Raw genomic sequence first — 23,694 nt, 5'->3', positions numbered from 1 at the left:
CGGGGAGGCCGGGCCACTGCGACCGCGCCCATAGGCTCCGGGAGCCGTCCGTCAACCCGGCCCCGCCTCTCACGGCGCCCTATCCCGCCCCGCGCCGTGCAGGCCGGAAGGAAGCGGCACATTTCCGGTCGCCGCCTGTGCAGCCTCGGGAGGAAAGGGAGCAACTCGCTTCCGGTCACCTTTGCGGCGGGAGGGAGCGCGGCTCCGGGAGAAGCGACGTCCCCGTCCCCCAGCCGGCGGGTGCGGAAGGCGCGGCCCGGGGGTGAGGGGGTGGGGGGATCGAGCAAAAAGGAAAAAGGAGTCGTGGACGTGGACAAGCGTGTGTTGACTGCGGGACGGGGGAGAGGGAGGATATAAGGGGGTTAAATGGTTAACGGAAAAAAAGTTTAAAAAAAGAAGTGAATGCAGCTTCAGATCTGACCCGCGACCTGTTACTCCTTTTCTCAGCCTTAGCTGGGAGTTTCTCACCCCTTTGTGGCGGGAAGCGCGGGGTGTAGGCAGGACCGCAGACACAAACGCGGGCGTGAGATGTGGCAGATGCGCCTAGTTCAGGAGAGCCCATTGTTTCTAAAACAGGGATGCGAGCAGGCGTGCAACGAGTAGGAAAAGCAAGAATCTGCAGATGCGCACTGTAGTGACAACAGGCTTTAATGATGCTATCAGGTCCCAGCAGAAGCCTGGAAAGTGAGTAACTTATTTCCTCGAGGGTCTCTGAAAGTCACAATTCCCCTGTGAACACATTTAAGATAGCATACTTTATTAATATAAATTAAAAACATTCTGATGCCAATGGCAATGACATAAACAGCTTTAAGTATTTTTCCTTCTAATAGAGGATAACGAAATTAGATAAAATAGTCTGAGCTCACTACTCTCTGATTTGTGTAAATAAAACTCGTCTTAGAATGCCCTTTTAAACAAAGGCCCTACATACCCCGTATCACTCCAAGTATCCCTCTTACATCCAGTTTTGCAAACTGTTACCTTCCAGCTCCTTTAACGCCTGCATTAAGTTACAAGTAAAAAGACACCAACATTCAGAGATTTCCTCATATAATGCTAAGGGTTTACATGAGGTGTCTAAATTAAGATCTAGAATAGTGTATGTAAGAAAAACTATTTAAACCATGATTACCATTACTTTAAAAAAAATCATTAAAAATCCAAATATGCCACAATCTTACCAATACTTTGCGGTTTGCGTGAGACACTAGGCACAGTGCATGTACTGATGGACCCCACCCAGCCCCAGGAAAGCAAGGCCCGCCCCCCCCCACCCCCCCAGTATGGGAGGCACACGGGTTCCCACTGCCCGAGCCAAAACCTGGAAATGGTTCATGCATCATAGACACCTGGATTCTGAGGCACAAACCCAGACACGCAACCTAATAAAGCCTACTGTATGGCACCAATTAAAAACAGACTTCTCCAGAACTTCTGGGGCCAAAAATGTTCCTTTTACACTGTGCTGCATGTGGGTGAGGTTTCTGCAGAACACTGACTTTTTCTGATGCTGCCAATGTCACCAACACTCACCAAAGCCACGTGCAGCCTCACCCAACCCAGGGACACGGCTCGACTCACACCAGCCATTCACCATGAAAGGTGCATCAGAGATGCTTTGCTTTATATCCTGTATTATTTGTCACCCAAGGGGGATGGACTGGCCACCTGGTCACCTGTACCCCAGTTAGACGTGTGGGTGTGTGACCACACTGCACTTTCGCCAGCAGCGCTGAACCGGTGGGGCAGAGACCATGCCATTGAGACTGCGTGGTAGTTGGGGGCCTGGGCAGAGAACAAGATGATACTGTTTACAGCATCAGTTATTACTTAATTGTGCATTGCTATTCCAAACAAATCATGTGTGGCTTTAAATAGCAAAGATGATGACATAATGAGTTATGAGTTATGGGTGGAGTCTGTGGGATACCGGGAACACTGTGTAACCATTACAAAGTAGGACTGAAAGATATGATTTAGTCCTGAAACAGTGCTATGAAGCTTTTTTCTTTCTGGGAGCTTCCGTAGTTCGACCCCCCCCCCCCCCCCCCCCCCGCCCCACAGCACTGTCCAACAGCAGTGACATGTAAAATTCTCTAGTCGCTACATTACAAAAGCAAACTGGTGAAGTGAGTTTTAATGATTTTACTTAACTCCCAATATCATTTCATCACGGAGCCAAGGTAAAACGCTACCGAGACACTCCCGCTTTTCTGTGCTGAGTCTCTGAGACCACCCGCACCGCACGTGTGCACACACCAGTCATCCCTCCGTGCTCTACAGCCACGTGTGGCTGGCGCCACCGAACCACCCCCACGTCTGGACCCTCAAGGCTGGGACCCGAGGGAGTCTGGAGCTTAGAGCAGGGCGTCGGGGCTTGGTTCTTGGGAGACAGGACGAGGGGTCACAGCTGTGGTGAGGGGACACGGGGCCGCCGACATGGGCGCAAGTGGACAACCGGACCGCCGATCCGGGCCGAGGATGGTCACCACACTGACCGACGCCACCAGTGCCATGTGAAGAGACACGGACGCAGACCACAGGATGACCGAGGGGTGGGCCCCGCGTCACCTCCGACCTCCAGTGGCAAACAGAGTCATGGACAGAGCTGGTCCTTCGCACCTGGACTACGCAGGCGTTTCAAGCACTTAAGGGTGCAATCTGGAAGATCGAATGAAGAACCATGTAGCCAAGAAAGTGTCACAGATTGAATTTTCAGTGATTACAATGATCTACATGTGCTTTCCGGTCCCTTTGTAGGGCACAGGTTCACACCATCAGCAGTTTAATGAGTGACCAGGGGGATCACAAGCCTTCAGTGACCCTTGGGATGTTCAAGATCTAATCCCAAGTTTCTAAGTGATCAAGACAAGCATGGGTATAACCTTTGGTTAATATAACTTCCAGGCAAGTGTTTTTAACAAAAAAAATTTATTACCAAAATACAATATTAAAGTCAATACATGACAAACTCCTATAAAGCAAAATAAATTACTCTAACATTGTACAGTATCTCCAAAGGTAGTTGAAGCGCGGCAGGGCTCACCGCGCGGCTGGGCAGGCGAGCCGGTCTGCCGGGACACCGTCGTGGAGAGGGAGGCGTTAAGGCATGCAGCTCGCTGTGCGGGGCGGTTTTACAAAATGCCAGTCATCCCGTTTTTAACAGGACGCTGGGCAGAACTGTCGTCTTTACAGGTCAGCGTTCCAGAGAGTCTCAGACTTTGGCTAGAGAAGGAAGCAATGCCGTAGTGTTACACAATACTCATTTCTTAAAAAAATACATGTATTCGTGTCCATGGGTAGCAAACTCAAAGTTCTATTAAATATACTTTATAGAATATTACTTAGAGCACCTTGCTGTACAGTAAAAAAAAAAAAAAAAAGGATTAAATAAGTGTCTATGAAAACAAAAAACAGACCAAGTCTCCCCAGAGCAGCCTGCGAGTCCTCGGGCAGCTCCTCCCCAGCAGGAGGCGCCAGGCAGACACGGGTGCCCACCCCCTCGTGCGAGGAGATAGAGAACGACGGGGACAACAGCTCTCGGCCAGGGTGACAGACCCAGGACAGCGGCTGTGGCGGGTGTCACTCCCACGCACTGTCTCCAGGTGACCTGGAGCGACGGCAGGACACTGCCCACGCTCAGGACCACTGGAGAAAGAGGGGAGCGCTGCGTACCTGAGAGTGTCGCTCGCGATGGTCCCAGGGCACCGCTGTCCCCTCCCCACCGCTGCCTCGACCCTAAGAGTCTTTGAAAAGCTATCTCCAATACCAACTCTTAGAACTGTCAGGGTTCAGAGTGGACAACAAGTGCAGGCTTTGCAGGGCCACAGGCCCCTGCCAACACCTGACGCGCCCCCAGAAAGGGAGCTCCGGCTGGTCACTGCGGGCCCAGCCCGGCTGCGACGCCGTCACGCGCTCAGCCTGCTTCGGCGTGGCGGGAGGCGCCCTGGCCCCTGGCGGCGGCACCGAGGCTGGCCACAAAGCGGGCACCCGGAGGTGCGGGCACCCGAGGGGTGTGGCCCCCTAAGGCCAGGGGGGAGCTTTGGAGGATGTTCTAGGCCACATGAACATTTAAAGACCTTGAACTTCTGTCAGTTTCTTTCCCCTTGAGCCAGGGAAATTTTAAATCCATGATTCCAGATGGGAAACTTACGTAACAATCCACGGAAGTGGTCCAAGGAAATGGAAAAAGTAATTAGAAAACTCCCTGTTGAAAATGTTGGGATGTTTTTGGTTATTAGTATTTTCCAAAATGATTACACAAAATGAAAGCCAAGGAAAATTTATAAAACAAAAATGTCTTAAGGTCGCTGACTCTCTGCATCACGGGTTTCTGTGAAGAAACCCTGAGTCCCAGCCACCAGCAGTGGAGGGCTGGCTGAGTGGTGGCAGGGTGGGTGGTGGTGACAGGGCCATTCAAAATACTTCGTTTGCATCTGAAGTGAAATGTAAGTGTTTTCCTTGTGAAAACAGGACAAAATGAATATAAATCCACACGCAGCGGACTTGGGGAATATAATTTACTATACATACTCCTTTCTTCGTAAAAATCATTTATCAAAAGTGGATTCACTTTCATAAATAATTTATAGCTACCTAAAGAGCTGCAAAGTTACAATCAATTCTGTTTGCTTAAAAATCACCATGAAAATGAAATTAAGAACACAAAACAGTGTTTCAGACACCTGGCCCCACTGCTATCCCAGAAACTCGGACCCAGTCACACTTGGACTCTGGGGAGGGGCATCTGTCTAGCCCGGGCCCACAGAGCATCACATCCAACGAGTCTGTCTCCGCGTCTCCGGAGTCGCTGGCGCCGCAGCGGGGCCCTGCGGCTGCGGACACGGTTTGGGAGCAGCACCGTGAGGCGGGCCTGCACGCGGGCCGCCCGGACTTGTGGGCACAACTGACTTGAACAAAGTGAGGCATGAACACCGGACAAAACTACAAAAGCCTCAGCAGAGAACCCTGTGGCCTCGGAATGCACTATCATACAAACTGTGTGAATACGGAGAAGTCGCGTGTATTTGACGGCACGTTTTAAAGCAGAAGCAGGTCAGTGGGTCTACCGCGTGTCCTCCTGCGCACGGGAGAGGGGTTTCCTAGGGAGGAGAAGCCCTGCAGCCTCGCCAGTGTTGCTCGTTGTTATTCAAGTTCTAAAACAACCAGAATTTTCAGTGTATTTTGGCCACGTTTGGTTACACCTCGTCTGCTAACTACATTAATTAGCTCTAGGAAAGGAAAATCTCAAAGCAACCCTTCTGGGGTGTCCAACCTGTAGCCCACGGGCCGCATGCAGCCCAGGATGGCTGTGAATGTGGCCCAACACAAAATCATTTAAATTTACTTTGAACATTTGAGGTTATTTTGTGATTACGTGTTGCAATGTATTTAATGTGTGGCCCAAGACAACTCTTCTTCCAGTGTGGCCCGAGACGCCAAAAGGCTGGACACCCCTGCAAAGGGGATCCTGGGTCTAGCACTTCTTCCCCCAAACGATTTTAAGAGATCAAACCGTCTCCGAGGTCTGATGCTCAAGTGCAAACCCGCACACTTTGCGGCTTGCACAGACACTCTCAGGTGGAAGCTGGGTCTGGGTCAGCAGAGGGGGCGGCCCGTCCCACAGAGAACAGGACGTCTGGGAAGGGCTGGCCTGAGCTGGGACACACACTTATGAAGCTGCAGGTTCGGCTGAGTGTGGTGGGTTCCCCTAATTCCTCCTGTGCCCACAGGAACTTTCTGTGAACTTAAGATAGTAACTTATTCCTTAAATGCCTACTTACAAACCTAGCTTTGGATTTAGAGGTCTTTTCCTTCTTTCCTTTTTTCCTTTTAAAAAAGAGTAAAGCAGTATTTCCTACGGTGCCTGACGAGTTCCTCTCGGCCTGGGGGAACACTCAGGTGCATGGCCTCGCAGCCCTCCGGCCGAGAGCCACCGCCCACTGCACGGTGGAAGAGGAGAGCCAGGCTCTGCTTGGGACTGGGGCCCTTGCGCAACAACGGGTTTCAGAACAGTTCCTGAAAAACCCCTTCTTCACGCTCCTGCTCGCGTCTCTGTGCGACCACAAGCTTTCAGCAATAACTACGGTTACAGCCAACGAGAGGTAACAGAGGGGTGACATGGGACTGTACCTTTGCTTCCTCCCCAGCCCGCTTCCCTCAAAATACTCAAATGCAGTCACCACCTGTCCCTTTGTAACTCCTGACGTTTCCTTGACCGCGGCCCCGCGGCCACCTCCTGGGCCTGGCAGGCGGGGTGGGGGTGGGGAGACGGGGAGGGGCCCGGCGGCCTCTAGCTGGCGGGCAGCGCGGAGCCCTGCTCCTTGTTCAGGATGATGTTCACGATCTCGCCCTCGTGCTCCTTCATGTGCTCCAGCAGGCTCTCCTTGCTCGTGGACTCGAAGCCGCAGATGCAGCAGCAGAAGAGCAGGACGCAGTACTCCACCCCTGGGGGCACCGCGCCGCCGGCGCTCTTCTCGGGGCCGCAGGAGGCAGGGCGGGCTGGGCTCTGTCCCCCGCTCCCGCTCTCCGCGGCAGCCTGGGGGGCTGGCTCCGAGGGCGGCGACACACCGCCCGGACTGCCAGGCGGGGGACCGGCTCTTCCTTCTCTGCTGCTCAGGAGAGTCTTTCCAAGTGGCTTCCCTAGGACCCTGAAACGCCAAACGAAAGCACCAAACCTTGAGCCGCTTACAGCACTGGCCTGGAGCTCCCGCCTAGCAGCAGGGGCGCGAGGGGCCGTACCTGCCGCTCTGAGAGATGGCGTCGTTGATGGCCTTGTTCACCTGCTCGTAGTTGTAGTTCTGGTCGCTCGCGTGCTTCCACATGTGGGACTTCAGCGACGGGGGGTGGCTGCACACATAGCCGCACAGGGAGCACCTGCAGCAGGGGGTCACAGGGGCCACGTCACACCTCCCAGCAGCGGCCCTGTCCCGTGGGCCCAGCCCCTCTCCTGAGGCCTTGTCGGGCCTCGGGTGTCACCGACTCTAAGAGACGTAACGATTTCAGGGGCTAAAATGTCCTGGAACAGATCTCCTAGAGACAATGAACTAAAGTATTTTACATGATGAAAAATTTATAAAAACCAAGACAAACACCTCAGATTACTTTATACACTACACTACAGTGTTCTGCACGAGTTCTAACACAGTAATACACTAAATCTACGCCCTAAGTTGTTCACACACACAGCACAGTCTACATCCCTGTCTTTAGGGAGACAAAACAGGACTGAAGAGCCTCCGGCAGGAGGTGTGTGCGTGTGTGCAGACCTGCAGACAGGGAGGGAAGTCCCGCGAGGCCTGGGCTCCGGGAGCTCGCAGACACGCCCACAGCCACCTCTGAGGAGCTTCCGGGCGAGGCAAGAGCTGCCCGGTGGGCGCACTCGGGGTCTGGGCCGAAGCCCTTCAGAAGCAAGGGGCTCTCTCAGGGCACCACTGGGTGACACCCACGCCCGTGTGGGACACTGTCACGCCGCCGTCAGTGCGTCAGTGACGGGAGTCTTTGTGGCTGACCCCCGACCAGGGCGCAGGGTGCGTCGGGGACGTGGGCGCCCAGCCACGTGGGCGAGGACACACGCAGCTCCGACACGCCGTGCCCGTGGCCGGCTGTCGTCGACGGGGGCTCACCGTCTGCTGTCCACCCCGGGCGTCCTCACAGACGCACAGCGTCCTGCACTCACCATGACGACACCGTCCTGAACGAGTCCCTGCCCTGACCACCCTCTCGGGTCACCGGTCCACCCCTCCTCGCCCGCCGTTCCCCCGAGCGGAATCTGTCCCGGGGGTGTCACTGCTCCTGAGGGTGAGGCGTCTTCTGCAGGAACGCTGAGGGCTCGGCACCCGCGTCACTGCAACCACGGCCTCCGCTCCGTGAGCCTGGGAAGGCGCGAAGCTGACGGGGGTGGGCACCTTCCTCTGTCCCAACGGTCTGCACGTCCACCGTCCTAGGACTCGAGCTTAACACCGTGTTCCTTCACAAACTAAACGACACTCTCCTGTTTTCAGATCCTCACCTGGGCTGCTTCTCCACTGATTTCTAGAGAGGACTGGGGGGAGGGACACGAGACAGAGAGACAGAGCGACAGAAACACCAACTGGCAGCCTTCTCACATTCTTGCAGGTGCCCCAGCGGGGGACTGAACCTGCAACCCAGGCACATGCCCCGACCAGGAATCAAACCCACGGCATCTCAGTCTACGGGACGATGCTTCCACCAACTGAGCCACGCTGGTCAGGGCTAAACAGCGCTCTTGAAACAAGCGTGTGCAAGTTTCTCAGTGCTCAGCCTGTGTTCACACAAGGGCACGAGTTTTTAGCGAGCTCTAGTCTTCCCTCGCGGAACGGCACTCCCACGCGAGCACGCACCCGGGGCCCAGACGCGTCACCCACCTGTATGGCTTGTCGGCGCTGTGGGTTCGCCGGTGGTTTCTGACGCCCACGTGCGTCGTGCTCGTGTAGTCGCACACGTCGCACCGGTACTGCTTCGGGGCCGCAGGCTTGTTCTCTAGACAAGGCATTTCAGAGTTTCAGCACACGCCTCCCTCCGACCCGCACGGCAGCACCCACCCCCCATGGCACTGAGGCCTCGGTCACGGCCCCCCCGCTGACCGGTCCAGTGGCCCAGTCTGTACAGGGCGTCGCGGCTTCTCCCACACCGGGACTCTCAGCAGACGCAAACTCAGCATCCCCGGGCCTGCAGACACAGGCACGCTCGGCTGGCCGCTACGTAACCTTGCACAAGAGTCTGACACTATGGACCTGATGCTGGCTGCTCTGCCCACTAGTAGCAGCTGAACTAACCAGCGCGGTGCTGCTGGTGTGAAAGGTGTTAGTCTAATCAAGACTGGATACATTGTCTTGAGGAAACAGTGATTTGCCAACAGGCTGTAACTTAATATCAGAATCCAAGGTTACAAAGTATGGCTACAAAGTATATGCAACAGGCTGAATACAAACAGTCTTTCAGCCTGTAGGTTTCTGTTTACAGCTGTCAACTGTCACCTGCCCACCGGTCTGCTGCTAAGGACCAAGGCTGCGCACTAACAGCCAGCACCCCGACAGGTCCTGAGGACCAAAGTCACAGCCAACGTGAACGTGCAGCCTCCGAACCCACAAGCCGACCTGCCCCAGGGCGGGGCTCCTGGGCCGGCGAAGCCTGGGAGGGCAGGCTGGGCGGTGAGCTCCTGCAGACACCCAGCCCTCCCTGCAGCCTGCGGGCACCAGGCCCATGCTGCCCCAGCCCGGTGGCGCAGGCACGGATGCTGGCAGAGCGGAACGGGAGCGAGCTGAGGGGCAGCAGGCCACAGCGGGAGGAGGGGGCGTGCGGGCGCGAGGACAGCCCACACAGGAACTAACGAAGAACACCGTCAGTTCACATTTAAGCTCTCTACAATGGAAAGCCTCTTCCGCTAGAAACCACTTTTGCCAGGTACAACACAGGGTCCTCATTTCCTGGTGTGAATCTGTCACGTTAACACACACACTGATCCTGACTATGGTCCAAGCATCCCTCCCACTTGGAAGGTGAGAGACCTGGACTTCACCGTACGGGGCCCTATTCCAGCACAGTCACCAGGGCCCCGAGAAGGGAGCTACTGGGCCAGCCCACAGTCCCGGGCGAGAAGTGCCGGGGCGGGTCCCGGGGATGAGAACTGGGCGCAGCACTGGGAGGGCGGGGCGGGGGGAGCCCCGGGCAGCTTTTCCAGGGGAGGAACTGGGTTTCCACTCACGACCCTGGGCTTCGTCCTGGCTGCCGCTCTGCATCCAGTGATCACGGGCAAACGAGCCCCCTCTGGGGTACTTGGTTTTCTCACCTGCCACACCAAACGCCCGGAGTGTCCCGGTGTGGTGCGGCACACCCAGGGGCACTGTGCTCTCCCTCCATCACCTCTGTGGCTCCCGGGTTTCCGCGGGAAGTCCCACTGGCTGTGGGCTCTTTGCGGGGCCAGGACCTGTGTCTGCAGCGCTCGGCCGACTGCAGGTGTGCACTGAAGCATGGTTCACCCCGAACTCCACAAGGAGACACAGGGAAGTGCTGGAGCCCCCGCGGACCCGGCCACTGGGCTGGGCCCCTCCCAGCACAGACACGGCCCCAGCACCCCCGCACTCAGCACTGGACCCGGCTCAGGCGGGCGCTCCCTGCCTTGGGCAGAACTGTGCCCCAGCACCATGGCCCTGCACCCGGGGGGCAGAACACATGCCCTCAGGCACCTGTGCCATCATCATGGGCAGAGGCTGGGGCCACACACCTCCCCTCCTCTTCAATGAGGTTACTAAATGGTTAACAGACTTTTAGTAAACACGAATAAATTTTCCCTTCTTTGTGAGCTAAACACGTGTTCTCAGGCCCGACGATCAGGTTCTGTGAAGTCTAATGCTGAATGAATGAGGCGCCAGGACAGGTGTCACAGTGCAGGCGGCCACAGTGGTCCGACCTGCCCACTGCGGCAGCAGGAGCAGCGAGGGGGGCAGCTGGGGGTGACACACAGCCCCAGGAGGCTGCAAAGTGGAACACGGTGGAGACCCTAACGCAGTGGGGCTCGTTATGGAACAACGAACTGGTTCCTTTAATTCTGAGCTCGCGCTAACCTTTTCATTAAAACTGTTAACAACCCACGTGGACACGCCAGGCGACTTCTTCGGAAGACGGTGCCGAGAAGGCCCACCCCAGCGTGTCCCCCACGAGGACACAGAGGAAAGCTGGTCTTCCTGGTGCTGCTGACAGGTGGAGTGTGTGTGACCACGTGTGTGCACCTGCGCGGCCCTCCACCGCACTTCCCCTTGCCCTTGCCCTTGCAAAGACACACCGACCTCACCAGCAAGGGCCAGAGGCTGCCAGGGAGGCGGCCGGCAGGGAGAGTCCTGCCCCACAGGTCCCGGTGACCCAGATGTCAGGCCCGGGCAGCGCCCAGCGCCGCTGAGCAGGACTGACACTCCCTGTCGTTGGGGACCCACGGTCCAAAGACATCGTGCTCTGGCGCCGCCTGTCCAGGATGTGGGGGCACAAGGGTCACACTGAGAGGGGCCCTTCGGGCTCCCCTGGGAGGCCACCAGCTGTGTCGGTGCCGCCGCCTCTCGCACAAACAGAGGCTCGGCCCTGAACTCCCCAGTCGGGGAGACGTCTGTGGGGACGCCGCCTGCCTGACGGGGGCGCTGGCGTCACCGTGGCATCAGACCAGCTCTCTCAGAAATGTTCCAGAGCCAGTTACGCCTCCTGCGGTGTCAGGCGACGCACACCCCAGTGAGACCCTCTGCTCTGCAGCAGTCTGAACGGGAACGCCACCCCGGCACGTTCTGTCTCCCGACAGCACCAGGCAGCGCCTCGCCCGGGACCCAGGGGAGCGGAGCTCGGCGGCTTTACCCCGGTTCTGCGGGAGCGGCGCTGCCTGTTCGCGGAGCTGTAACACAGCCCTCAGGCTCTAACGCTCCTCTCGGCAGGAACTCGGTCGACCGGCGCCTCGCGTGCACAAGGAAAGATCTGGTGCTGTTTTTTTCAAATCGTGCAGGTGACACCTGGCAGTCGAACCCAGTTAAGGGAAAGGTCATGGCGGGGGCCTCGGCCAGAGCCAGAGGTGGGGGCCCCCCATCAGTGGGCTGCTCTGGCAGGTCAGCGGGAGGGGGGGAGGGAGGAGGAGGGGCCCTGCGTCTACACTGCAGCCTCCCTGGCCTGCGGGCCTGCCGCTCGGGGCTTGTGCTGTGTTCAGCTCTCAAGGGACAGCAGAGAGGCCGGCGTCGCATCTCACTCCACGCACCTCCCTCGGCGCTCAGGGCGTCCCCGGGAGCAGAGCTCAGACCCACTCACACCCACAGGACAAGGCGTAAGAAGACTGACACAGCCTTCGCCCCGAGAACCACTGCGTGACAGACAGCTCAGGGCGTCCACACCCGGGGTGCGAGTGGTGGCAGCCGGGGGGACGTGCCCACGTACCTTCCTGCGTGCACTTCACCTCGGCCGCGTCCCTGGGAAGCCGCGGTTCAGGGGAAGCTGCTGTGGACGAGGAGTCTGGGAGGCTGTGCCGCTCTCTCTCGTGGCTCCTCAGCTGACTCTAGAAATGGAAAGACGTCAACAGGCAGTTTCCACGGACACGCTGCCGTGCGACTGCTCTCACGGCCTGGGGCCTGGAGCCCGGAACACGTCCCCGTGTCTCCCTCCGCAGGGAGCGTGCAGACGGACCACCCGACGCAGCTGACGGTCACGGGAAGACGTGCACGTGCTCACCGCCACAGACGCCCAGAAGGACTCGGCTCGTGCCCAGAACACAGCCTGCCAGCGGCTGCTGCCGACCTCTGCAAGGGGTCGCCCCAGGCCCTCCTGAACCGGCCCAGCAGCCCTGACCGGCCCTTGTGTCTAGAGGCCGGAGACCACACCAGATATCGGGAGGCAGCCCGCATGGCGCAGAAGCCCTCAACTGCCGTTTCCATGCCAACCAGACCCCAGCCCCCGGGAACCTGGCAGGAAGGGTGCGCGCCCCCCTGTTGCTGTCAGCCCCTCGGGAGACGGAGAAAATGTTTCCCAGTCAGCTGGCACACTGAAGAAGAATAGCTGTAAACCAACAACCCAACGAAGGCACATTTCCTTTACAAAAACAGCATCTCCTGCTGGTGCTGGGTTTCGAGGTCGCACACAGGGTGAAGGCCACACGGTGAGAGCGACCCTTGCACGCACTTCACTGCCCGCACAGCGACCACGAGCCCTCGGCCCCGTGCTGCTCCTCGGCCTGTGCTCCCTTCTGCAGGGAGGGGAGTCTCGGCGGTTCACCTGTGTGGCAGCTGCAGGATGTGGCCTGCACTCTGGGGCCTGGGCAAGGGAAGGCTGGTCCTTTTTGGTGCTGCTGACGTGGGGCTGAGTGTGTGAGCACGTGCGTGCACCTGTGCCGCCCTCCACCGCACTTCCCCTTGCCCTTGAAAAGACACACCGAACCACGCCAGCAAGGGGCAGAGGCTGCCAGGGAGGCGGTCGGCAGGGAGAGTCCTGCCCCTCGGGCCCCGGTGACCCAGACCCGAGGCCCGACAGTGGCGCTTGCCAGCTGGGATCCCCGGGGCCAGCTAGCAACCCTCCCCAGGCCTGTCTCCTGACCCGGGCCGTGCGGCGGGCTGCAGCTGCCAAGCCCACCCCTGCTCCGAGGCTCCCGGGCGAGCTGGGGGCCCCGCGTACCTTGTAGTGGAAGGCCTCCGCACAGCGCCTGCACGGGTACAGCCGGGCCTTGCAGTGGTGGACCGTGTGGCTCTCCAGCTCTTTGCTGCTGTCTGCCACGTGCTCGCAGATGGGGCACTGGTAGGGCTGCCGCTGCCGGTGCACCCGCAGGTGCTGCTTGATGTAGCCCTTGTTCCCGCTCGCGTAGTGGCAGAGGCGGCAGCGGTAGGGCCGCTCGGCGTTTGGGAGGTACTCCACTACGCCGCCGCCCGGCAGGGCGGCCTCGCCGCCGGGCTGGCACTGAGCGTTGTCCTGCAGCTCCTTCAAGATGTCCTCGTCCGAAGCATTCTGGTCCGTCCTCTCCCTCAGCTTCTCGATGACAGTGAGCAGGGACACGCTGATGCCCGTCTTCACCTGCCCGTCAGACAGCTCCTGCCTGCCCTCCGGGAGCGCCACCAAGGGGCAGCTGCTTTGGTTGAAACTGGCTAATCCGCTGGAAGAGTTTTTCAGTGGCGACACCATCTTGGAATACGTGGCCAACGTGCCGTCTGCCTGCCTCTGCCCGGCGTCTGGGCCCAGCAGGGCTGCGTCCCCGTGGGGCCCGAGGCTGGCTCTCGTGAGCTCAGCAGCCCGCACAGGCATCGTGACCAGGGCCTCTGCCGCCAGCGAGTGCAGCCGAAGGGACTCGGAGTCTGTCCGCCTCCGGCCCGGCGGGGCGTTCTCATCGGGGGCCCGTCCCTGACGGAGGAACTCGCCGTCCTTCTTCTCTGCGCTGCTCCAGCCTATGATCAGCCCCCCGAGGTCGACGGTGCACTGGTCGGCCCGATAGACCTCACCTCTCCCGGCGGGCCCCGTCCGGGCGTCCGTCAGGGGCGGGCTGTCCGCCTCTTCCACCGCCGCACTCACGAGGAAAGGCTTCTGGGACGCGGGCTCCTCGGCGCTGGGCAGGCGCTCCACGATCACGTTCACGTGGCCCTCCTCGTGGGGGCTGCTGCTGATGATCTTCTGCGCCGACGACAGCAGGCTGTCGGCCGCCAGGCTCTCCTCCGCGGCGGGGGTCACCTCGAGCACGTCCTCCTCGCCCGCGTCCAGGGTCACCGCGGGGCCGAGGCTGACGCCCGCCTCCACGCCCGGCCCCGGGGCCGACGCGGAGGGCAGTGGCTCCGGGCGGCAGATCTGTACCTGCAGCGACGGCCCGTTGTGGATGCTCAGCTCGTTCTCGCCGATGGCGATGACCACAGCGTCCACCCCCCCGGGGGCGGCGGCCGCCGAGGGGCCCAGCAGGCCCAGGGGCTCGCTCTCGTCCTCAAAGATCGGGTAGGAGCAGCCCACCTCCCCGGCGTGCTTCCACGCGTGCGTCTTCAGCATCCTCTGCTGCCCGCACGTGTAGCTGCAGAACAGGCACCGGTACACGCCGTGCTGCTCGTACGCGTACCACTTCCTCCGCCCCACGTCCGCCTTGGGCGTGGCGGGGACGGCGCGAGTCCGCGGGCTGCTCGCGCCCGCGGGGAGGTCCGGGGTGGCCCTGCTCTTCCTCTCGGTGGGTCTGGGGCACAGGGCGTCGGGGGGGCTCGCGCACAGCTGGGCCCTGGGCTGACCGAGACTGCTGGCGTCGTCCTCGTGGTCATTGGCCACGTGAGCCTCCAGCTCCTCTTGGCTCCTCGACGTGACGCGGCACTCGGAGCACATCAGTATCACTTCGTTCTCCTGCCCGTGCTGCTTGATGTGGTCCTTTAACACCGGGAAGGACGGCGACAGGAACTGGCAGAGGCTGCACTGGTAAGACATCCCCTTCCCCTCGTTCTGGGCGGGGGAGCCAGGGCTCACGGGCATGTGGGGCAGCACGGCCCTTCTCGCCGCAGCAGCAGCCGCAGCCGCAGCCGCAGCAGGAGGCTGGGCTGCCTTGGCTGGAATCTCACAGAGTTCCAGGGACTCGGGGGAGCACGTCCCAGCATTTGAACGTGAGCGTTTCTTCCCAATGAAAAGGCATTTCTGTGACTTTTCGTGTCCCACTATCTTGCTTAGCTTCTGGATAACGTGGATCAGCGGGTCTGTTTTCGCTGCGCTCTGGTCATCGGTTTCCAGGGAAGAGCTGATGACAGTCTCGGCCGTCAGCACAGCTTCCGGTTCCCCAATGTCCGACACCAGCATGGTGACGCCGTTGCTCTCTTCCATATCTAGAAAGGGTAACAGACAACAGAGAGATGGCAGGTCACAGGACAGTCACCAGGGAGCAGCTCAGGGGACCGAGCGAGTCTCGGGGCGTGAGCCGACCCAAGTCTCCACCACGGGGAGCCCTGCAGAGTGTGCTGCCGTCCCTGCAGGGAGATGAGCAGTTCGGAACTCCCCTGTGGGGCACCAGCTCCCGTCAGGGCTGAGGAGGGAGAGCGCTCCACCTCGCATTTCCTTCCCTGGAAAAGCCTCTCCCAACCTGCACCTCCTTTTTCTTCAGCCCCCAACATCTAGCCAGACCTCATCAGTGCCCCCCTCCCTTCCGCACGGCTGGCTGAGCGAGCACAGCCACTCACAAGCACGTGGCACCAGCTCGGGTCACCGTGAAACAGCACTTATCATGCCAAACAGAACTGCCGTTTTTCACTAAAGTCACAACTTTCTGCCTTTTTCTCTGAAAGGACTCGGGAAGGAGCAGTAATTGACTTACTGAAAGGGCACAGTGGACTCTGTGCAGAGCTGTGCACGTGACCCTGAATAAAAGCCACGATGTGGTTCCTTCTTTTACTTCCTTATCTTCCTAGGGATAAACCGCAACGGCGCTGTGGGTTTCTCCAGAGGTCACATTAGTGGTCAACCATCACTCACACGCGACTCTTCCTCCAGAAAGGGAGAGGCGTCGACGGTGGAACGGCCGGCACCCGCTCGGGCTCCAGGTGCACACGTGCACGGGGCCGCAGACCGTGGCCACCAGGGCCACCAGAGTCACTGCGCGGAACACACGCACGGTCTCTTTCAGTCTGAGTCTCACACACTCCGTCTCCTGACATAACTTTCATTTCAAACATTCCCTTTGGCTTAAAGTGAGATTAGCTGGTTGCCTTGGAGCACATTTTTAAGTTTAAGCTTTTTTCCAGCAATGAGTTTTGTTGTTCCATATTTTAGGTGCATTCTGGAATCTTACAACATTCAGTGAATGCCAGGATTTCCAGCGGCACTAGCTGACTGCGAAGACCATGGTACTCTTAACCCTGGTCACAGGGTCTGAACTCTTCTTTCAGGAGGTGACCCCTGGCCCGCCCACTATAGCCCCCCCCCCCGCCCCGGGACACATCCGCCCGCTCACCCATGCCTGCTCACGCAGCTAGGGCTTCCCCTCGTTCCTGCTGTCGCAGGCACACTGGCCTTCCGGGTCCGACCCGTCCACATCAGGCGGAGACGCGGACGGCTCACTCTTGGCTTCTCCAGCACCACCACCCCCCCCCCGGCACCCCCCATCCCCACCCGACTGCACTCGCAGTGGGGAGGTGCGCTGCCCGGACAGCCATGGGTGGCCCTGGGGCCGCTCTCTCCCTTGAACCACTTGGGGGAACCACCTCTCAAGAGAGGACAGACTTCCCAGGCCACAAAGCGCTCGGCACCACACTGCGCAGTCTGGGCTGTGCAGCTTCGAGGCCGGCCTGGCTGGGGCCGCGCCGTCTGAGCCACAGGGCAGCCTCTCCTGGACGTGGGTTGCCAGCCCAGGGCAAGACCACCACGCGAAGTGCAGTGTCTCCTCCTGCACCACCATGAGGCCGGAGAACCGTGCACGAGGACCACCTGAGTTTCCTACACCCTTCTCGGGCGGGAAGAGACCTCCACACCCACCCTCAGCCACTAAAGAGGGGCCAGTGTGAGGACAAAACCCCTGTGTGACTTTCTCTGGCACCTGCCCGCCTGCGGGGCCCGCAGTGTCAGGCCAAGGCGAGCTGTGGCCTTCACGGGACTGGACTCCCCCGTAGGCCGGCACTCAGGGCTTCACGCTTCAGTTCGTTGTTGGCTGCAGCCAGGTGAGCAGGAGTTAACGACAGGAACCCCGGACACTCCGTCTCTCGCACAAGGCTCGGCGCTCGGCTGCAGACCCCAGGCCTCCTTCCCGAGAAACCCGCACTGCGCAGAGCTGACCCCCGCACACCCCCGGGCTGCGAGGGGGCCACAGGCCGCCCCTCTTCGCTCCTCGGTGGAGCGGAGGGAGCCAGCGCGAGCCCGCTGCTCCCTGAAGTTAGTTCAGTGAGCACCTTAAGAAGAAGGTGAGAGGAGGAGGAGGAGTTTCTCTTGCCTCAAGAAAAACACACGACACAACCCCCCGACAAGACACTCCGGGGGAAAGCCGTGGGCTCCGGGGCCCAGCAGCAGACGCCCCTCTCCCTGGGCGCCCACGTGTCTCACTGGGGAGGCTGCGCACACGGGGCGAGTGCGGGAACGGCAGCTCTGAGGCAGACACGACACCCTGAGAAACACCAGAGAAACAAGCGTGGGTGGGCGTGCGACAACCATCGGCGAAGTTGTGTCTCCTTAAAACAAAGTCCCTGGTGACCAGGTTCGCCAGCTCAGAACCACGTGTGCGGAGAGAGGGCCACGCTGGCCTCGAGGCCTCCTCTTCCGACGTCCGCAGAGTTCCCTCGGGCCGCCAGTGTGCACGAGCACGAGCGGCTGCACGTCGAGTGGGGCAAAACGCACCTGAACAAGAGACGAAAGCAGCGACGACAAACACGACCCCAGCCCAGCGGCTGGGCGGCAACGACAACGTGGGTTGTGGTAACCTGCATTCCACGCAGGGAAACCCACTGTGAAGCACGTCACCGTGGGGTGGGGGTGGGGGGGCGGTGGAGAGAGAGAGGACGGAGGAAGACGGGCAGGTCGAATAATCAGAGTGACCAGCACACAGGAGTCCATTGTACTGTTCCACTTGTGTAAATGCTTACATTTTCAAATAAAAAGTCACAGGAAAAAAACTGTTATGTGCAAGGCACCAAGCAAAGTACCAGGAAGAACGGAGAGATTTTAAATGTATAGTACTTAGCTCAAAAGTGAGCTGAGTGAGACAAACCTATTTTGAAGTTTAAGGGAATCAACAACCTTGAAACAAGGCAATGGTCCGTGAGGCAGAACGTCAGGAGGCCACAGGCCGTTCGTGGTCAGACCCCACCAGAGGCCACAGAGCTCTCCTGGTCTGGGAGGGTGAGCAAGGCTCCCTGAAGACGTGAGCCAGACGCTGTGTCCCACCGGTGTCCCCCATCGGCCCCGCCAGGCCATCTGTGCCACCAGGGCGCACACCCCTGGGACCCTGCCCTCTGCTCTCTGGGGGAGCTGTGCCCACAGGGAGCCGTGAGTGACAGAAGCTCAGGGGCAGCAAAGGGCAGCTCGATGCTCATTTCCCGGCCTCCTCCCTGCAGCTCCCCCCGCCCCCGACCTGGCTGTGCTCCTGGGAGCCGCGCTCCTGGGAGCCTACGGCTCTACAGGAGGCCCCTCCCCCCCTTCCTGACCTGCTCCAGATAACCGAGCTGTCCCCCGGTTCACCCGCCCGAGTCCCACCCCTGGGCTCTGAGCACCTCTGCAAAATGCATCTCCATAAAGAGCATCTTCAATCACCCAACGCAGAGGGGCCATTTGCCTTCTGCGGTTCTGCAGACGCAAGGGTGAGACTGCCAGGCAGGGCACACAGCACCCCCCGTTCGGAAAGGGGAGCAGGCGTGCTGCCCAGGGGCTGGTGGAAAGGCCCGCGTGGCTGAGGGGGAGCGGGTCTCCTGTCTGCAGCCTCCGGACACGAGAACATCAGACCAGGCGCATCGCACGGTCGCAGCTGTGGCCCCGCCCCGGGAAGTTCCACCTCCTTTCCCACTGAGCCTCAGGCCTCTCCCGGACGGACGAGAGCAGTCCCCAGGCAGAGGTCCCCAGCGAACATCTCCTTCAAAAAGAGCCAAGTTCACCCAGCTGTCTGCACTTCCTTGCACTTTGCTGTGTGGTTTACTTGTGTGCCTGACGCGTTTCTCCCAGGAACAGCAGCCGGTCGGCGCTCCCAGCAACACCCAGCTGCAGGACTCGAGTGGCCGCACGGGGACTTGGGGGGGGGGGGGGGGCTTGCTGGCCCGTGCGAAGACAGTTCCACACGTCATGAAGAAACTGCTCTTTCAGAACAAGAATCTGCTCTCTTCCAACCAGAAAAATCTGCTGTGGAAGCAATGGCCAACCCCCATTCTTCTGACTACTGTAATTCTAACAGACAAAACATGACTTCTGTCCTGCCGAGAGACGGCAGGGGGCGTGCACTCACGGCCCCCTCTCCCACGGGAGCCTCATTCGGCCGCGAGGCTCACACAAGTCGCCGTCTCTGTGGGTCTCAGGTTCCTCAGACGCAACACAGAAGAGCAGCGCTGGCCGGACTTCCGTGTCCCCGAACTCCAAACTCCCCGTGAAAAATCACCCTGAAACTGCTCACACACTATGCATAGACTTACCTTACTGGTGTCAGCTATAACTCCATGGGTTAAAATCTTCTTAGCTTAATGTAATTGTTGATTGCCACCAAGAAAAAAACTGCGTATAAATACCGCAAGTATATGAATTTCACGGTACACCATTTCCTAACTGGCACCCAGCCTGAAGTAAGTTCTAGTTTGGCAGCTACAAGGAACGTGAGGTCTGGCTGGAGTGAACCAACCTTCAGGTCTAACCCTGTAGAGCAGCTGTGACGAGCCACGCCCGGGGCTGGGGGCTGTGGTGATGGGGGTCCTGCCGGCACTCCTGGGAGCCCTGGCAATGGCGACCTCCTCTCTGCAGACCAGGCTCAGGGGCAGGAAGCAATACATGGTTCAGGAACTGGCGCCCCAGTGTGTGTGATCCCAGTGTGCAAGGATAAACCTATCCTTTCTCAGCACACTAACGCCCCATTGGTCTGTGAGAACGGAAGTGTATAAAGCAGCAGCCCCTCGGAGCTGGGTCGTGTGAGCCACGCAAGTGTGTCTGCTCTCCGGGAGGTACCCAGCCTTGCGGACAAGGAAACACCGGTGCATGTTGCAGTGACTCACCCAGGGATACTCGATTGTTTTCGTAGTCAGTTCCTGAAACTAACACCCCCTTGGATCGATCTTCAAAATCCGGCTGCGGCCAAGAACAAAAGCTAGTCATAATCAACCATTTCTCTTACTTGGTGAAACAAAGTAATAACTTTGGGGGCAGTGGGACACTTTTCAATATTCTTTGTCAAAAGGAACCCTATTAGGTGATGCAAATTCACATTACTCATCTCCTAAGTAAACTTCACGATTCTGTACAAGTTAGAAGGAAAATAGCTCTGGAAACTTCTCCACTAAGTGTGCATTTTATGCTTTAGCTCAGAACCTATCTAACCTGCTCAGAACACGACTGGTTACACTGACACCACTTTCTACACGGCTCCTTCAACCCTCACTGGACACACAGTTGCAGGGGTGTCCAACCCGGGGCGCCGGCGCTACACGTGGCCCAGGATGGCTATGAATGCAGCCCAACACAAAGTCGTAAGTTTACTTAAAACACTTGAGATTTGTTTGTGATGACACGTTGCAATGTATCAATGTATCTAATGTGTGTCCCAGAGATGCCAAGAGGCTGGACACCCCTGGCTTAAAGAGTGATTCTGCAAACTTCGAACAGCTCCGTCGGCCTCCAAGGACAACACGCGGGGGGCGACCCCCTCGCACCCCCTGGACAAAAGGTCAACCGCGGCCGCACGGCGCCGGGCTCCCGGCCGTTCTCCCATCCGCAAAGAACCTGCAGGACCAAAGGGTGCGCGTTCGTTTCCCCGGAGCGCGACGCCACGGCTAAGTTCTCGTCCAGGGCAGAAGGCTCTCGCTCTTCGCCTGGAGCTAACGCCACCCAAGGCGAGGGCCCGAAGGGCCGCGCTCACTCCGTGACCGCGGACGCACGCCCCGAGCCCAGCTGCCGCGTGGAGGGGCTCCGGCGGCGGCGGCCGGCCTGTCACTCATCCGCGCGGGCCGCCTGGCCCCGGGCGCCGCGGTCCCACGAGGCGGGCGCTCTCCCCACGATCCGCAGCTCCGGGAGCGCGGCGGCCGGGCGGCGGGGACAGACGACGGCGGCCGACCGCCGTGGGCCTCGCCGCGGGCTCTCACGGGCTGCAGGGGGCGGCGCACATGGCCCGGCGGCGGCGCCCGCAGCGGCGAGGGACGGCCCCGGGGCGCGGTACCTGCGGTCCGGCGGCGGCAACTGCTGCTCCGCGGGCCTCCTGGGGCCGGCCGGGCGCCCCCGTGCCCTCAGCCTCGTCCTCTCCCGCCGTGCTACCGGCTCCGCGCCTCCTTTTCCCCGCTTTTCGGCTCCTCACCGGAGCTCCAAGATGGCGGCGCGGGGCCGGTCACGTGAGCCGCCGGCGGTCAGGTGACCGAAGGTGGGGGCGGAGCCACAGTGGCCCCGCCCACGGGTTCGCCGGGAGGCGGGGTGGCGCGCGGGCCACCCGCAAAGGCTGGCTGGGACCCGGCTGCGCGGGGGCCCGGGCGGTGCGGGCGGGGTGGGCTCCGGAGGTCCCGCGCTGCCCTCGGGGGTGTCGGGGCGGGGCCGGCAGGTGTCCCCTGCGTCCCCCCCACGTCGCGGTCTCTGTGCGCTCGCGGTGTCGCTGCAGCCTCCCCGTGCGCGCAGCGTCCCCTGCAGCCTCTGAGCCTGGTGCAGCTTTAGGTCGGGCTGGACCCTTAGGGGCTGGAACGCCGGCTAGAGACCCAGCGGGGTTCGCGGCTCGCCGTCCGGGTTGGCCGGAGATGGGCGGGGCGGGCGGGGACGCCTGCGGGAAGGAAGGAGGATTTGGGGGGCAAGAGCTCATCCTGGGGGCTGCGGGCCTCTGACCGCTGAGGGCACTGTGGTGGTTGCGTCGGGACCTGGTGCGTGACAAACACGCCAGGGTCCCGAGCAGCCCGGTGGACCTGGTAACACACGAAGTGAGAAAAGCATGGTACTCGGCTTCACCCAGGGGGCTGGACGACGTGGGTGCATTAAGGACGCCGCCCGGTGTTTGAGGCTGGGCTCAGCAGATGAGCCTCCGGCAGTGGGGAGACAGCTAAACCGAAGAGTCGGTCACAGTGCTGGACCGAGATGCCTCTGGGCGCTGACAGGCGCGCCGGAGTCTGGGCAGCAGGCCCGGCTGCTCCGGCGGGAGGGAGGGCCCACGTGACTCAGAGCCGCGGTTGGGACAGGTTCGCAGTGCCGGAGACAGCATCTCTGTACCCACTCACCTGAGTATTTGGGGGTTGAGAAACCAGCAGTTAGAATTCTGCCTCTTTGGTTTTTTTACAGAATATTTGCCAATTGTATCCAATACCTAAGAAGAAGGAGAAATAAAAGACTGAGTAATTTTTTTTTAATAAAAGAGACTGAGCAGGAGATCAGCATGGAAGGGTGGGAGGGGGGAAAAAAGAGAAAGAAACCCAGAAACACCTAAAACGGAGAATGTGAGCTCAAACAGTCCATGCACAAGTTCCTCCCCTTCCCTTTTGCTGCCAACACAAACACTCTCGTTCGTAACACCCCACAGAGAGGCTTTTCTGCAGTGAGGTCCTCGAGTCGGAAGGTGGGCAGAACCGAAGAAACCTGAGAATCATTCGATCGTGGGAGAGTGCAGAAACTTAGTGGAGAAGCCATAATCTGGGGGAAACGAGGAAATGCTAAACCAAGTGAAGGGAGGTGAGAGAAAGTTTGATCCTTGTGCGACGGTCCCCTCCGGTGTTCTCCAGCTCTTTGCAACGTCCTGGCCAGCAGCACCAGGTTCAGCTGAACTCCTGACACAGAGGCGTGGCCTGTGAAGGGGGAGATGCTGTGTGCTGTGGCCGGAAGCCAGGGTGCCACGTCATTCCTGGAGCATCTAGTGGCCAGTGCAGCTCTGCCCCGAGTACTGTTCCTGGTGGCTGGAGAACCAGTGGTGGTTCAGCCTACATTTCAGAGTTGCCGGATGGTAGGTCTATAGGGTGAAGAAGTCGCTGAGGTTTTGGAGCTGTTTGTTACTGCAGCATGACAGCCACCGCTGACTGACACGCCTCCTCTGTTCGCCGAGTCACTGGAAGAGGCACAACCAACGGGAAGAAACCATTCTGGGGAGGCAGGAACGCTAATGGGAGAACAGGCACCTTCATCCCCAAAGTCAGACGCGGTACAGGATGCTGAGTCCACAGGGAGACCTGCGTGACTTACAAAGGCCAGGGCAGCGGAACCTCAGCGTTTCTCTTCCTGTGCACAGCTAAGGGACACGTTTGCAAGTCAGAGAAACGCAAAGACATTCAGACATAGTTTCACTGGGCTTGTGGACGTCTCCCAGAACGGCATTCGTCCTGGTTTAATGCACCAATCACTGTAGGACTTGGTGCCATCGACAGGAAACTCGCTCACCCGGTTATCTAGCCCCCCCCCAGGGGACTCGGCTTCTGTCTCTACAGGAGCGATGCCCCGACAACCGAACCCCTATCTTCACGCGTCTCATGACTCCACTTTGGGACCAGTAATTAGTTGATGAGGTTGAAGGTTTTGCTTCTTCTGCAAGCATCTTGGGTCTGCTTCTCCTAAAGTGGGAGTCTGATAATACGCAGTATCATC

General features: G+C 59.5%; 1 protein-coding gene across 1 annotated transcript; it reads right to left on the bottom strand.

Moving 5' to 3' along the window:
• Nucleotides 1-6,245: 6,245 nt before the first annotated feature.
• Nucleotides 6,246-21,854, bottom strand: ZNF507 (zinc finger protein 507). The gene is made up of 6 exons (XM_028504063.2): nucleotides 21,311-21,854; nucleotides 13,156-15,311; nucleotides 11,929-12,046; nucleotides 8,391-8,505; nucleotides 6,745-6,879; nucleotides 6,246-6,653 (listed from the first exon to the last, which is right to left on the bottom strand). Exons 2-6 carry the CDS (start codon nucleotides 15,307-15,309, stop codon nucleotides 6,296-6,298), a joined length of 2,880 nt encoding a protein of 959 aa, XP_028359864.1. The 5' UTR covers nucleotides 15,310-15,311; nucleotides 21,311-21,854; the 3' UTR covers nucleotides 6,246-6,295.
• Between the last annotated feature and the right edge of the window lie 1,840 nt (nucleotides 21,855-23,694).

Source organism: Phyllostomus discolor, chromosome 12 (assembly GCF_004126475.2).
Source record: "Phyllostomus discolor isolate MPI-MPIP mPhyDis1 chromosome 12, mPhyDis1.pri.v3, whole genome shotgun sequence".
Taxonomy (NCBI): Eukaryota; Metazoa; Chordata; class Mammalia; order Chiroptera; family Phyllostomidae; genus Phyllostomus; species Phyllostomus discolor.
The sequence above is the reverse complement of the archived record's forward strand: the minus strand, read 5'-3'. Positions and strand labels throughout refer to the sequence as shown.